The 15,156-nt window shown below is 51.0% G+C and overlaps 1 protein-coding gene across 1 annotated transcript in view; it reads left to right on the top strand.

Moving 5' to 3' along the window:
* The first annotated feature begins 896 nt into the window (after positions 1-896).
* CFAP100 (cilia and flagella associated protein 100) overlaps positions 897-15,156 on the top strand; it is a 52,782-nt gene continuing 38,522 nt past the window's right edge. The window contains exons 1-3 of the mRNA XM_043588311.1: positions 897-1,009; positions 2,017-2,124; positions 12,118-12,192. Coding sequence (XP_043444246.1) covers positions 2,076-2,124; positions 12,118-12,192 — 124 coding nt within the window. The 5' untranslated portion in view covers positions 897-1,009; positions 2,017-2,075. The remainder of the gene's footprint in view (positions 1,010-2,016; positions 2,125-12,117; positions 12,193-15,156) is intronic.

Here is a 15,156-nt window from a genome sequence, read left to right as displayed (position 1 = left end):
GAGCCCCTCCATGTTCCGTGGAACTGGTCTCCCTACCCGCTACACCTGCCTTGGGCAGAGCCAGGAGCTGCTGGAATTCTCCCTGGCATCTTACTGGCTGGCAGTCTGCTCCAGAGCACAGAATACTGCTAGAAAGACAGAGCCCTGACTGTGCCCCAGCTCCAAGCAGCCTTTGTGAATCTGCAAATTCCCTAGATGCATGGGACAATGTAGTGACCATGGTGAGGACTGGAGGGGTTCTCCTGTTTTGAAGGAACAAGGGATGTCAGCTGGAGAGGCAGAGGGCCCACCCTGGCCCACATCCGCTGGTGAATCTGGACTATCTGAACCTGATCCCTGCTCTTTAACATCTCATTTCTTCCCTGTCTTCTGATAGTCCTTGCTCGTCATTCTGTGTCTTTCGTACACGTCTCATTCGCCCTCTGGCACAGTAGGGATTCTCAAGCCTTAGCCAGCAATGTAACCAGCCTGTTACTGCCCTGGTTGCACGGCTCTGCCCCTAGACTTTCTGCTTCAGAAACAGGCAGAACGTTGACTTCTCCAAAGAGTTCCCGGTATCTCTGATGCTGCTGGCCCCGGGGCCACACTTTGAGAACAGCCCCTGTAGAGAGTGAGGTCCACTCGACAGAAAGGACAGGTCTGTTTTTGCACCACAGGTATCCCGAGGTGCACATTGAAGAAATGAATCGGGGAACGACAGTAAAAGAGCAGGAGTGAGGAACGAGGAATGACGGAGGGAGGAAACTCCTGTTCCCCAAGCCCCATCCCGGACACCGTTCGGGCGGCGACCCGACAGCTGGGACAGCAGGGCTCCACGACTTTCTGCGCCGGGACCCTGCAGCCCGCAGGCCCCACCCCCACGCAGCCGGGGCGTCTAGGCTTTGTGACGTCACCGCCCTGGCCTGCAAGAAGAATGGTTGCCATGGCGACGTAAATAGAAGGCCCGGACGCCCTGAGCCGGGAACAGCCGCGCGGAGGTTTCGGAGCTAGCCGCTGCGCACGGGGGCCGGTGGGTGCGCGCGGGGTCGCATGGGGGGGTGCGCGGGGCCGGGGATGCGCGTGGGGCCCGGGGAGGGCTCCTCTGGCGCCCCTTGCAAGGCCCCTTTGCAAGGCTGCCCGTGTGTCCTTACTCGTTACTTTGCTTTATCATATACCTAGCTGTCTAGCCATCCCTGTGTCCTTCCATGCCTTGTGCACCCCCGCTGTATGGCCCACTGCTCATCCCAACCGAGTTGGGGTGTTGGGAGGCGGGGCGCTGCTAACTCGTCCCTCTCCAGGCCTGGGCAGTAGCAGAGTGTTGCTGGAATGGCTCGGACTTTGGAGGCCAGGAATCTTGAGCTGGAATCCCCACTGTGGCCTTTCTTTGCTGTGTGACTTTGGACGCCTCGCTGAATCTCCACTTTGCTTCTTCCTTTGCAAAAGGAAAATTTCATTCAGCGAATCGTTAAGACGCTCCAAAGACGCCACGCTAGGCGCTTTGATGAGCACATTGGCTCCACGTGAGAAAAGACCCCTGTCCTCTTGGAGGTTGCTTTCAGGGGGGAAATAGGCAATGCACGGATTTTTTTAAAGTGATAACTCAGACAGCGGTAACTGCAGCGAAGAAAGTAAGGTGAGGTCATATGGGGTTGGGGAGAAAGAAAGCATGTGGACGGTGTGGTGAAGGAAGACATCTCTGAAGTGGTGCAGGAGGAGCACCCTCCCACCCACAGCTGGGTGTGGGTGAACGTTTTTTGGCCAAGGAAGTGGTACATGCAAAGACCCTGAGACAGAGCAAGGCTGTGCAGGAAGTCTGTGTTTTGTGTGGCGGTGCATGCTCTAGAAACAGAAAGATAAGTCAGGGCAACTGGAACCAAGTCAAGGAGGGGAGAGAGGATGAAGGAGGGGGGAGGCGGGAAGATATAGGTGTTGGCCACACAGTGAGCCCTCAGTAGATGCCAGCTGTTCCCAGCCACCCAGGGATACGGGGGTGAGGGCCCGGGGATCATCTGGCTCAAGCACTGTGTCACTCCTCAGGTTGGAATCGCCTTTAGCCAAGGCCAAGTTTTGCAACAAGCCTTTGTTCCTCTGCCCAGATGTCCAAGATAACATCCACTATGGTCTCCAAGGAAATGATTTACAACAGTAAGTATGGGGCTGGCCTAGGCTCAGAATCAGTGACAGCCTAGGGAGCTTGGGATAGTGAGGTCCAGGGTCAGTTGAGGTGAAGGTGTTTCCAAATCAGGCCATGAGGCAGAGATCCCAGGTGTGCCAGGTTCCCTAGAAACTCCATGTTCCATTCCTAGGGTGCTGTAACAAAGTGCCACAACAGACTGGCGGCTTAAACCACAGACATTTATTGTCTCACGGCTCTGGGGAGCTGAAGTCCAAGACATAGGGGTCCCCAGCAGGATTGGTGCCTTCTGAGGGTCCACGAGGAAGAGTCTGTTCCAGGCTGTCTCCTGGCTTCGTTGGCTGGCAATGTCTGGCGTTCCTCGGATTATGGATGCGTCACTCTGCTTTCATCGTCACATGGCATTCTGCCTATGTGCGTGTCTGTTGCAAATTTCGCCTTTTGATTAAGGTCGGGAGTCATACAGGATAGGTGCCCACACTACTACCCATGACCTCATCTACGTCTACAATGACCCTATTTCTTACCAGGGTCATGTCATGAGGTGCTGGAAGTTAGGATTTCAAGTACTCAGAAACATTAACTTGGAGGGGGGGGGACACAATTCACCCCATAATAGGTTTTGTAGAAGGTACCATAGTGGAGGTGGGGCTCTCTCAGCCTTTCTGCAGCTATGGTCACTGGGATGAGCCCAGAGGAAGTACCAGCTGGCTCCAGGCCCTTGTGGGCGGACATCCTGCCTCCTCTGAAGTCACACCCCTGCTGCCAGGTGCCCCCCCCTGGTGGCCTGGAGGGAGGCCGCCAGGGCTGGGGGGGACGGGTTGCAGAGTAGGAAACACTGTCATCTGTGTGCTCTTAAATGCCTTCAGCTTGTAATTTGTTTTTGAGTAGGTAAACTATTGCCATGGTTCAAAATTCCAAAGTGTTCAAAGCCCCCTGTTGTGAAAGGCCCCACCTGCCCCCAGATACGCAGTATCGCCGCCTCAGAGGTGGCCCTTGGCTCCAATCTCTCACCTCCTTCCACAGAGCTCCATTCATAAGCTCTGTGCACACTGGCATATAGATACAGTTCGTATACATATAGATGCAGTTCATACAGTTTGTCCCTTTCTCACACAGATGGCCACACAAGACACAGGCTTCCTGCACCTTGGTTTTTTCCATTAATCCAGATACCATGGAGACGCTTTCTTATCAAAATATGAGTACCCTTAGACTTCTAGTGTTGTGAGCAGAACAGTAATCCCATAGTGTGGATGTACCATAGTTTATTTAATCAGTCCATGCTAATTGGCATTTAGTTTGTTTTAAAACATGTACAGCTATCAGGGCCCCCCGGGTGGCTCAGTTGGTTAAGTGTCCATCTTGGTTCAGGTCATGATCTCACAATCCATGAGTTCGAGCCCTGTGTCAGGCTCTGTGCTGCCAGCTCAGAGCCTGGAGCCTGCTTCAGATTCTGTGTCTCCGTCTCTCTGCCCCTCCCCCACTCATGCTCTATCTCTGTCTCTCAAAAATAAATAAATATTTAAAAAATATTTAAAAACATGTACAAATATCAACATTTGCCCCCACTATTGCCATTCTGTGCTTACTCGCTCTATTCCAGAGTGAATTAAAAAATGAAGAAAGGCTGAAATGGGGTTACCAAAAAAAAAAAAAAAAAAAAGATAGCTTTGAAATGTTTGCAGACAAGAAATCGATTCTAAACGCACACACACACACACCAATGCAGCAACATGACTGCACTAGCACAAGACCGTTGAAGACTTTATAAACTATGTTGATTCATCCAGAAGAACCAGGAGGGTGGTTACATGGCGGGGTGGGGGGGGTTACCCTGTAACCCTCAACACTGTGTATATCACTTCCCTTGCAGGTGACATGTAAACAGGAGGCTTCCCTAGTCTGGGTTGAGGGTCTGTGCCTTTGGGAGGAAACCAGGCCAAGCAGGTACCTCAAGTGTACAGACCCAGGGCATTACCAGGCCAGGCCAAGCAGGGGCACACAGGGGGGTACGTGAAATCGCTCCATGGGGGCAGATTGTTGAGCCTGACATCCTGGGTTCAGCTGCAGGAGCTGGGGACTAAGGTAAGGGCCAGAAAGACTGAGTTCCCTGGGGGGAGAGGGGAGCCTGGGCCAGGTACAGGTAGGCTGTCCGGACCCCAGCCCTACCCAGAGAGCCAAGGGCGGAGGCACTGGGGTCAGACACACCCAGTGGAGCACCACACCTCTGCGAGCCTCAGCTACCGCATCTGTGGAATGGGAGCAATCCCCAGTCCCTACGGCTATTGTGAGATGCAAATGGAAACACAGGTCAAGGGCTCAGCATAACGCCCTGTGCACCGTAAGTGCCCTATAAACAGTAGCCTCCTTGACATTGCTATTATTAGTCTCTCCAAGGTCACCATTATTACAACCAGTACCCCACCTTCAGAGCCTCGGCTGGTCTCCCAGTGTGAAGCCTGAGTCTGAAGAAGATGCTCAGAGAATACAGGTGGAGTGGTGGTTAAGGGGTCTGGGCCAAGATGGCCGGAATTTGACATCAGAGGAGTGAGCTCTGGGTTTGCTCTTCATTCACAAACCTTTCTTAAGTGCCAGCTGGATGCAGGCATCTGTTCTAAACACTAGGGATTCAGGAGTGAATAAAACCCTCCCCTTGGTGGGGACTCATATTGCGACAAGGGAGGCAGACATTGGAAAGCAAACAGTCTGTATTTACCAGCCAAGAAGCAGTAGAAGGAGACCTACCAGAGGCTTTGGGCAGGGGCATAGGGCATAATTTAAATGGGAGCGGTAGTCCGGGAAGGCGTCTCAGAGGAGGTGACATTCGATACCTATCAGTAACGATCCTGAAGGATGAAATAGAGAGGACATTCGAGGCAGTGGAGAAAGCCCAGCAAAGGTCCTGAGGCCAGTATGAGCTTGCAGTGTGAGAGGAAGAGACAGAAAGCCAGTCTGGCATAACTTGGGTAGGGCCTTTCAGGCTGTGGGGAGGATTATTCAGTTCTGTTGAGGTGATAGGAGGGGTTTTAGCAGGGAGATTGCACCATTTCTGGGCCTTATGACTTCAATGAGTAGGGATGCCATTGTCTGTGACACAGGAAGAGGGGCTGGTTCACCCACAGCCTCCCTGGAGATCCTGGGCAAGGCGTCACCCCTGGTGCAGAGGTGGACACTTAACAGAGACCTTGTCCAGGCAGAGGAGCCAGGGAAAGCCCAGACTAGACCCAAGGCTTCCCAGTCAGGCTTGTGGGGAGGGGTCTGCAGGACCCCTGCAGAAAGTTGGAGAGAAAAGCAATAAACAGCTTCCCTCTCAGAGCTGCTCTGTTCCTGCCACTCCGCTGCCTGTGTTCCTAGGCCAGACCAGAATGCTCTTCCCCTAGATCTCCCTGTGGCTCCTCCTCCACCTCCTTTAGGAGTTCATTCAAATGTCACCTTCTGTTTTATTTTTCTTGGTGCCACTTTCCACCTGCCAACGTGCGTCAGTGTTCCCAACTTGTCTGTCTCTCCCCAGCACGTCGTAAGCTCCACCCAGGCAGGGGTGTTTGCCCGTCTTGCCTGCCGTACTTGCTTGGCAAGTAACAGGTCCTTGGTACAATCCTGTTGGCCTGAAAGCTTTCCCCTGAAGGTCGGAGTTCGGCAGGGAGGTCTGCTAGCTATTCGACACTGTGCTAAAAGCTCAAGCCAGAGCATTTATGTTTCTTTCTGAAGATTTTGTTTTTTGGGGCATCTGGGTGGCTCAGTCGGTTAAGTGTCCAACTTCAGCTCAGGTCATGACCTCGGGGATCGTGAGTTCGAGCCCCGCGTCGGGCTATGTGCTGACAGCTCGGAGCCTGGAGCCTGCTTTGGATTCTGTGTCTTCCTCTTTGCCTCTCGCCCACTTGTGCTCTCTCTCTCTCTCTTTCTCTCTCTCTCTCTCAAAAATAAATAAGCATAAAAAAAAAGATTTTGTTTTTAAGTGAACTCCCCACCCAGTGTGGGGCTCCAACTTACAACCCCCAGATCAAGAGTCACATGCTCCACTGCCCGAGCCAGCCAGGCGCCCCCTCTGTAAAGGAAGACGGGAAACTACTCCTATATATAAAGATAATCCCAAGGAATGCACCAGAAAGCTGCTCCTGCAAGTAAATGAATTCAGCCAGGTTGCAGGGTACAAGATCAAAACACCAAAACTATTTGTGTTCCTACACGCCAGCACCAAGCCATCCAAAGTGGAAATTAAGAAAGCAACTCCATTCACAAGGGCATCTAAAAGAGTAAAATCTCTATGCTTGGGGTGACGTCATGGGAAATATTAAGAGTAGGAAGATCCAGGAATCCGTCTCTCTCCACCAAAACAACTTCTGAGCTGGCAGGAGCTATCAGAATCCCAATTTGGAACTCTAGAGTCTAGATGGACACTTGCAGTTTCCAGGGCAGAACTGGATGAAGAGGCTGGGAGGGGTGTGGGGGATGGGTGAAATAGGTGATAGGGACTCTGGAGAGCACTTGTCATCATGAGCACGGGGTGATGTATAGAATTGTTGAATCACTGTATTGTACACCCAAAACTAATATAACACTGTATGCTAACTAAAAAGAAAAAAAAAAGAGGGGCTCCTGGGTGGCTCAGTCAGTTAAGTGTCCAACTTGGGCTCTGGTCGTGATCTCGAGGTTCGTGGGTTCGAGCCCCACATCAGCTCAGAGCCTGGAGCCTGCTTCGGATTCTGTGTCTCCCTCTCTCTCTCTGCCCCTCCTCCACTCACATTCTGTCTGTCTGTCTCTCTCTCTCAAAAATAAACATTAAAAAAAATTTTTTAAAAAGAGAACAAAAGCAATCATAAATATGCCATGTAGCTATATCAACGTAACAAAAAAGAACTATGGAAATGTAAATCCACATATAGATATTAAAATTGACACACAAATTAAAAAATTAAAAAAAATACAATGTAGGTTGCATTACTACTCAGGTCTGATAAGGCCAACAGATGAGAGGGTGGCTGCCATGGGAGAGGTAGTTTGTTATCCTCACAGATCCCTAGAAACAGGAAGCAGGGCCACACAGGGAAGGACCGGGCTGGGTCAAAAGCAGAGGGAGCAGGGCAACTGTGGGCAGGAGCCTCTGTTGTGATTTCCATGGGAAGGAACGGGTGAGGCAGGGTATATGGGCTTAGGGTTGACTGGATTGAGTAATTTCAGGACTCGGGGCATAGTGCTGTCTTGAGATGTCTGGTACCTGGCCTTGGGTGATTGGAGCAGGGGCCAGTGGCCCTGGGTATGAGAACATCATAGCAGAGGTGGGAGGTGGGTGTGTGAGCTCCGGATTAGTTAGTTTGTACTCTTGGACAACTCCTTAACTCTCTCTAGGGATTGGCCAACCCCAGGGTGGAGAGGCAGGGACAGTCCCTGCAGGGTCAGTAAGATCCAGATATTAGAGCGTCAGATATAGAAAGGACAAGCCACAGTTAATGCACCTATCCTCAAGGAGTTCCCCATCTTATGAAGGAAGGTGACCCCTACAGTCCTATAAGCCACTGAAGAGTGTGCTGGTTCTCTACTGCTGTGTAACAAATTCCCCCCAAAACTTGGTGGCTTAAAACAATAGTAAACATGCGTTAGCTCAGTTTCCGTGGGTCAGGAACTCACAAGGGGCTTGGCTTGGGGTTCTGGCCCAGGGCATCTCCTTTGCGGTCATCTGAAGGTGAGGCTGGGGCCGCGGCATGGGCTCCCAGCAGGCTCAGTCACATGGCCGTTGGCTGGGGCTGACACTTCCAGAGCAGGTGATCCCAGAGAGAGCAAGGCAGGACCACAATGTCGTCTCTGACCTCGCTCCAAAAGTCACCCACTGTCGCTTCCACGGCTGGAGGGGTCATGGCAGGGCATGAGTGCCAGGAGCCCAGGGATGCTGGGGGCTATGGTAGGTGGCAGCCACCACAGAGGATATGAGCACGTGATCATTTTTCCAAATTGTGTCTTAAATGGTCTGCCAGGCTGCCAGGTATGGTCAAGACTCCATGCAGCCACCTCTTTGGGCTCTGGCATGTGTCTCTCCTTTGCCTTCTCACACCCAGGGGTGGGCAAGGCCCCTGCTGTTAAAAGCACCGAATTACTCCTCTTGGTTTTCCCCGCCTCTCAAATACCTCCCCTTGAGTGGACCTTCTGTGTCCTGTGGGGAATCTGGTGGTGGCCCTTCCCCAGCTGTGTGGCCCCTTTCTGACTGTGCACCTCCCCCTCATTCACAGCCACCCCTTGAGAGCTGGCCAAACCTACCGTGTCTACTGGCATCCCCTCCCTAACCCTGTGGGATCCTGGCTTCTGCCCCATCACTCCACCCTGCCCATCTCGCTCTGGGGTGTGGCTGAGGCCTCTCCAAGGGCACCTCCCCTCCACTCACTCCTTCTCCGGCCCTCCTCCCTGGGCTCTGGTCCTCTCTGGCCTGTCTATCTGCTCCATTGGCCTCCTTGCCAAGCTCCTCCACCATCGGGGTTCCTGGGGCTGTGTCCTGGGCCGTCCTCTCTCTCAGCCACGACCACAGCCTCAGTTTCCATCTGTTCACCAGGGACACCCACATTTCCGTCCTCTCTTCCCCTAGTCCCCAGGCGTCCATCAACTGGCCTCTTCAGAGCCCCTGTTTGGCGGTTGCCACGGGGACCTGAACCCAGCACCCTGCCTGAGCTCCAGGCCTCCTGATCCCCACCCCCGCCACCCCAGATCCCTCCTTCCCTTCTCTGCCACCTCAGCAAACAGCACCTGATGCAAGGGCGTTCTTGCCTAAGGGATGGAGTTATCCCCGGGGCTCCCTTCTCTCCCATGCCCACACCCAGTCAGGCACCAAGCACCCCCCGCCCCCACCGGGCTCTTCTGGAAAGCACTGCATCCATGCCTACTCCCGCCCTGTCCTGCCACTGACTCCCACCCTCATCTAAGCCCCCAGCCGTCTTCTGTGGGGAGCAGAAGGTCCTGGTAGTGCGGAGGACAGGCTCGGCGGTGTGCAGGGGAGATACCGAGTAAGTCCCAGAGTGAAGGAGGGATGAGGCTGGGTCCCACAGTGCTGGCCCATCCCTCTTGTAGCCGGAGTGCAGAGAAGGTGTCTCAGGGGAGTAGAGGCAGAGAGACAGCTGGCTGCTGGAAAAGGAGCAGGTCAACAGGTGGCTTCCCCAGGGAGCCAGCATCTCCCCCCCCACCCACCATCACACAGGTGCTACTGGAGGCAGGAGGCACCCACCACCCACCCCCCGTCTCCCCCTGCTGGGGGCGGGGAGGGGGCATGTTATCACTTTCTATGAGGACATGTTGCAGCCAGCTCACCTCTCCCGGAGAATTTTTCTAAAAGTAGGCTTCCATTTTTAAAGCTTTTTAATTAAAAAAAAAAAAAAGCATCCTGTTAAAGTACTAGAAGAAAACAGGAACTTTTTACATGTACTTAACCTTCAGATGCAGAATGCCTCTCTAAGCAAGATACAGAATGCCAAAGCATTGCACTGAGTAAACATTAAAATGTCCTGTAAGGCAAATGCATGAGAGACAGTCCAAAGGTAATAGTCGTATCAGCGGGAGCAAACATACTGTCAGCAGCTCCGACGAACAAAGGAGCTAGTGTCCTCTAATAGGTAGAAGTGCTCAAGATCATTTAAAAACCACCACATCCCAATTTAAAAATGAGCAAAGGATACTAACAGAGAGAAGCCAGGATAATCAGCATCTGAAAAGATACACAATCTTTTCTGAGATCAAGAAGTGCAAAGTGCACATTAAAATCGAGATGAGTTTATTGCCTCTCAGACTGACAAATTCCAGGTGTGTGGGAAACAGTCCAGCTCAAGCTGGTGATAGAGAGCAAGGATTGTGCAAGTTTGGAAATTGCATGAGATTAGAAATAGCCTCAGGGTCCTGACTAAGGGGCACCTGACCATGGAGCAAGGAGATTTGTGCATGAGCAGATATACTGTTTCTGAGAGAGAGAGAGAGAGAGAGAGAGAGAGAGAGAGAGAATGCAAGAAGGGAAGAAGGGTAGAGAGAGAGAGAGCGAGAGAAAGAGAGAGAGAGAGAGAGAGAGAGAGAGAGAGAGAATCCTAAGTAGGCTCTACACTCAGCACAGAGCCCGATGCAGGGCTCGATCTCATGACCCTTGGATCATGACCTGAGCCAAAATCAAGAGTCAGACACTTGACCGACTGAACCGTTCCTCTATTCTTTTTTTTCTAACTTTTTAAAAATGATGGGAAATGATCCATAACAAAATTTACTCCTTTGAGCATTTTTAAGTATACAGACCAGTGGCATTGTAAGTACCTTCGCACTGGTGGGTAACCGTCACCACCATCCAAACCCAGAACTTTTTCATCTTGTAAAACTGAAATTCTGTCTCCATTGAACACTAACTCCCCACCCCACCCCCTCCCCCAGTGGCTGGCACCCTCCGTCCTGGTTTCTGTCCGTAGGAGTTTGACTGCTCTGGGGACCTCATGTAAGTTGGCTCATACAGTGTTTGTCCTTGTGTGACTGGCTTCTGTCACTCAGCACAGTGTCCTCAAGGTTCATCCATGGTGTAGCATGAAAGCAGATGATTTTGCAGTGAAAAAGTAAGGGGACATCTAAGCACGCGTATGCAAAAATACCTCTGGTTAGAGAAACAAAGATCCATTTGGTAGGGAGGGCTGTGGGTGAGGATTTTTCGTTGTATCAACATGTCATTTCAGTGGTCATCGTAACACAGCAAACCACATCGTTAACCCTTTTTGCCATGCCTGTGCATTGCTCTTTTAATTAAGACAAAAGTTGATTTTCATTAGAGTTTTGGTTTGTTTGGCTTGGGTTTTAACGTTTATTTATTTTTGAGACACAGAGAGACAGAGCATGAACGGGGAAGGGTCAGAGAGAGAGAGACACAGAATCTGAAACAGGCTCCAGGCTCTGAGCTGTCAGCACAGAGCCCGACGCGGGGCTCGAACTCATGGACCGCGAGATCATGACCTGAGTCGAAGTCGGACGCTTAACCGACTGAGCCACCCAGGCGCCCCTGTTTGGCTTGGGTCTTAATCTATTTAAATAATAGCAGTATCTGCTGACTTTTGTGATCTAGTTAATTAAATGTTGCTACCTGGCAATTGAACCATACAGTCAGCAAGATGGAGAATATGCACCCAGCAGTCTGTGCTCCTGAATTCTCCACACACCTCACCGCTCCCTATTGCCTCCCCTCTGCTCACCATTATATATGCAGTTTGACCTGCAGGCATCTGAGTTGTCAGCCCCATGCCCTTGACCCGCCTGCCAGGGCCACAGGACAGCTTTCCTCCTCACTCTTTCCACAGCCCATCACCCAGCTGCTTGGGGTCTGCCCTTGGTATACGTCCCTCACCTCACAAGCCCTACCTTCCCGGTGTCATCCCAAGTCTCCTCCCCCAAGCTGGTCCAAAATGACCGGCTGCCCACCTGAGCACATCCCCAGGCTCCCTGAAAGCCCCCTCCCTATCTTCCAGCAGCTGGCTGCCCTCCCAAGCTGGCATAGACTGGAATCTCCAAGCTACAGATAATTTCTGAGTTGGGGTAAGAGGACCTACCAGGCCAAATGCCTCCATCCCTGTGGGCATCAAGGACATGGGTTTCCCCCAATCTTCCGCTGCGGTCCTGAGGGAAGCCCCGGGAGGCTCATGGCAAAGGCACAGGCAGGGCCCTGAAGCAGAGGGCCTGGGTCTGTGACCTCCCCATAAACGGGCCCTGCGCGCCTCTCACGGGGCAAATGGAAGGATGCTGAAGAGAAAAGCACAAAACGTGTTGTGTGTGTCAGGCATGTGTGCACACGGGCCATTTTTGTGCACAGTTATCACAGCTTGCCAGCAAAGTCCGTACAATCCTCTCAGATGTGGAAACTGAGGCTCAGGGAAGCTGGGTGACTTGTTGGGGGGGGGAGCTCAGCAGGCAGGCAAGGGCACTGGAGTCTCTCCCAGCCTCCTGCTGTGTTCATGGCTTCAAGAGCCAATGAGTCATTTGCTGTGGCCTTTGCTTTCGTCTCCCCGCAGAGAACATCCTGGAGTCCACGGACAATAGTTCTACTTCAGTCATTGAAGAAAAAAAGGAAAAACGCAGGAACACAGGTAAAGGGAGCCCTCAAGTTGGGAGCTGAAGTCTGCGTGGGTGAGAGTCAGACATCTCCCTCCGTAGGCCTGTCTCCAACACCAGTGGCAAAAGGAAAGTCTTCTGCTTCCAATGGGTTACCAAGACCCAAAATAATAGTAATGTAAACAAAGTAGGATTTATTTTTCCTCCAGTAAAGGGAAATGTGGGAGGCAGTCCAGAGCTCCAGGAGGCCCCACAAACAGCAGTTCTACGAAACTGTCCCGGTGACCAGGTCCCAAGTCTTTCTGCCTTCAAGCCAATTTTAGCCTTAGGGTTTCAACTGCAAAGTTATCATGTGGTCACAAAATAGCTGCTGCAGCCTCAGCCATCACATCTGATTTCAGACATGGGGAAAGGGTCAAGGGAGGAGCAAAACAGCCTCCCAGCCAGCTCAGTCCTCCTTGGAAAAATACCCTTCCCAGAGGACCCACACAACAATTTCTGCCTACGTTCCATTGTCTAAAATTTGTCCCGTGGCCATCAGTATCTGAAAGGGAGGCTGAGCCATGTAACTTTTCAACTAGGCAACTTCCCCTTGTTAAGAGGAAGAAGGGTAGGCAGCTGGCTGCTTGTACTGCTTCCTCTGAGCCTCTGCAGTGCTGTTCCATCCCCCTGGCCTCCTGTGCCGCCCCCCAGGTTTGCAGGCCAGTCTGATCCTTCCACAGAAGGGGGCAGATGGGAGCACGCTCCCTGAGCCTACCTCTCACAGGCTGAGCTCCTACCTCTCATTCCCCTGCCCCCCCCCCCCACCCGCCTGGTTTCCTCTTTCTTTTAATTCTGAAAACCGAAACCTGTCCAGGAATAGAGACTAAGGTCCTGTGAACTCAGGTGCCCATCACCAGTACAGAAGATTTAGCCACATTTGTTTCATCTATCTTTCTCTTTTTTTGTTTTTCATCTTTGCCAGAACATTTTTTAATTTTAATTCTTAAAGTTTTAATTCCAATATAGTTAACCTACAACTAGAATAGTTTCAGGTGGACAATATAGTGATTGAATGTTACTCAGTACCCACCATGATAGCTGTATGCTTTATTCCCCAACACCTGTTTCTCCCATCACCCCACGGCCCTCCCTCCCTCTGGTGACCATCAGTTTGGTTCTCTATGGTGAAGTGTCTGTTTCTTGGTTTGTCTCTTTTTCTGCCTTTGTTCATTTGTTTTATGTTGTAAATTCCACAAGTGAAATCACATTGTATTTGTCTTTCCTTGAGAGACTTAACATTGCTTAGCATAATACTCTCTAGCTCCATCCACGTTGTCGCAAATGACAAGATTTCATTCATTTTTATGGCTAATATTCCTGTGTGTGCACGTGTGTGTGTGTGTGTGTGTGTATCACATCTTCTTTATCCATTCATTTATCCATGGACAACTGGGTTGCTTCCATACTTGGCAAGCATACTTTAAATTTAAATCCAGGTAGGGCACCTGGGTGGCTCAGTTAGGCGTCTGACTTTGGCTCAGGTCATGATCTCCCAGTTCGTGAGTTCAAGCCTCATGTCGGGCTCTGTGCTGACAGCTCAGAGCCTGGAACTTGCTTCAGATTCTGTGTCTCCCTCTCTCTCTGCCCCTCCTCCACTCACACTCTATCATTCTCTCAAAAATAAACATTAAAAAGTCAAATCCAGGCATGTCCTTGCATCATTATATCCCACAACGTACATTTTTAAAAAATAGGGCTTTTTCTTTGCAAAACCATAGTCAAGTTACCCAATTATCTCAGATATGTCTTCCTATAGAAGATTCGTTCTAGGGGCGCCTGGGTGGCTCAGTCGGTTGAGCGTCCGACTTCGGCTCAGGTCACGATCTCGTGGTCCGTGAGTTCGAGTCCCGCATCGGGCTCTGGGCTGATGGCTCAGAGCCTGGAGCCTGCTTCCGATTCTGTGTCTCCCCCTCTCTCTGCCCCTCCCCCGTTCATGCTCTGTCTCTCTCTGTCTCAAAAATAAATAAAACGTTAAAAAAAAAAGAAGATTTGTTCTAATTGATTCAAATGAGATCTGATCATCTTCTCTCTCTTTACAATCTAGCAGAGCCCCTCCCCCACGTCCTTTCATTTTCTGCGTCTTGACTTACTGAGACATGGCGTTAATTACCTGTAGAACGACCCCTGTTCTGTATGTATCTGTTTGCTACCAGGTCATTGTTCTAGAAACTGTTTCTCTGTTCCTCATCTTTCCTTTAATTGTACATTTTAACCTTACGTGCTTGATAAGATGTTCCATTTTGTCCACAAGAATGCTTCCTACCACCTCTCACAAGAAGCCCGTGCGTCTAGCTGCCCGCCACTCGTGGTATTGCCACGCTCGGTGGGGTCTGGTGGTGACCGCCTGGCCCTCTGCCACATTCCCATCAACTATTCACCCGACAGCTTCTTCTGACCATGGACCCCTGTGCCTGAACTGATCACCACATTAAGGGTGAGGCATCCGGGTTTGGTGTGATTGGTTTGGTCCCTTCGCTAAGGTATAATTAGGTGAAATGCACAAATCATAGGTATACAATTTGACAAATTTCAGTAAATGTATACACATTTGTAGCTTCCGTCTCATTCGCCATCTAGAACATTTGCATCTTCCCGGAAGTTCCCTTTCCCCCAGAGACAGCAGGGCTCTGCTGTCACCCCAGAATCATTCTATCCATTCTCGAACCTCATATAAGTGCAGTCACACTCCGTGCTCTTTCGGTCCTGGCCTCTTTCACGCAACATCACACCTGTGAAATGCCAGTCACAAGAGTCCCTTCTTGGTTGTTGCTGTGTGTATTCTGTTGTGTGCATATGCCGACAGTATTCTTTCCGGGATGGATGAACATTTGGGTTGTTTCTGGGTTTTTGATATTCTGAGCAATATTGCAGTAAACATTGCTGTGCATGCCATTTAGAGGACATAAACGCTTATTTCTCCTGGAAATGAGGAAGGAGTGGAATTGCTGGCAGGATGT

This window comes from Prionailurus bengalensis, chromosome A2 (genome assembly GCF_016509475.1).
Source record: "Prionailurus bengalensis isolate Pbe53 chromosome A2, Fcat_Pben_1.1_paternal_pri, whole genome shotgun sequence".
Taxonomy (NCBI): domain Eukaryota; kingdom Metazoa; phylum Chordata; class Mammalia; order Carnivora; family Felidae; genus Prionailurus; species Prionailurus bengalensis.
Note: the sequence above shows the minus strand (reverse complement) of the source record. Positions and strands in the feature narration are given on the sequence as shown.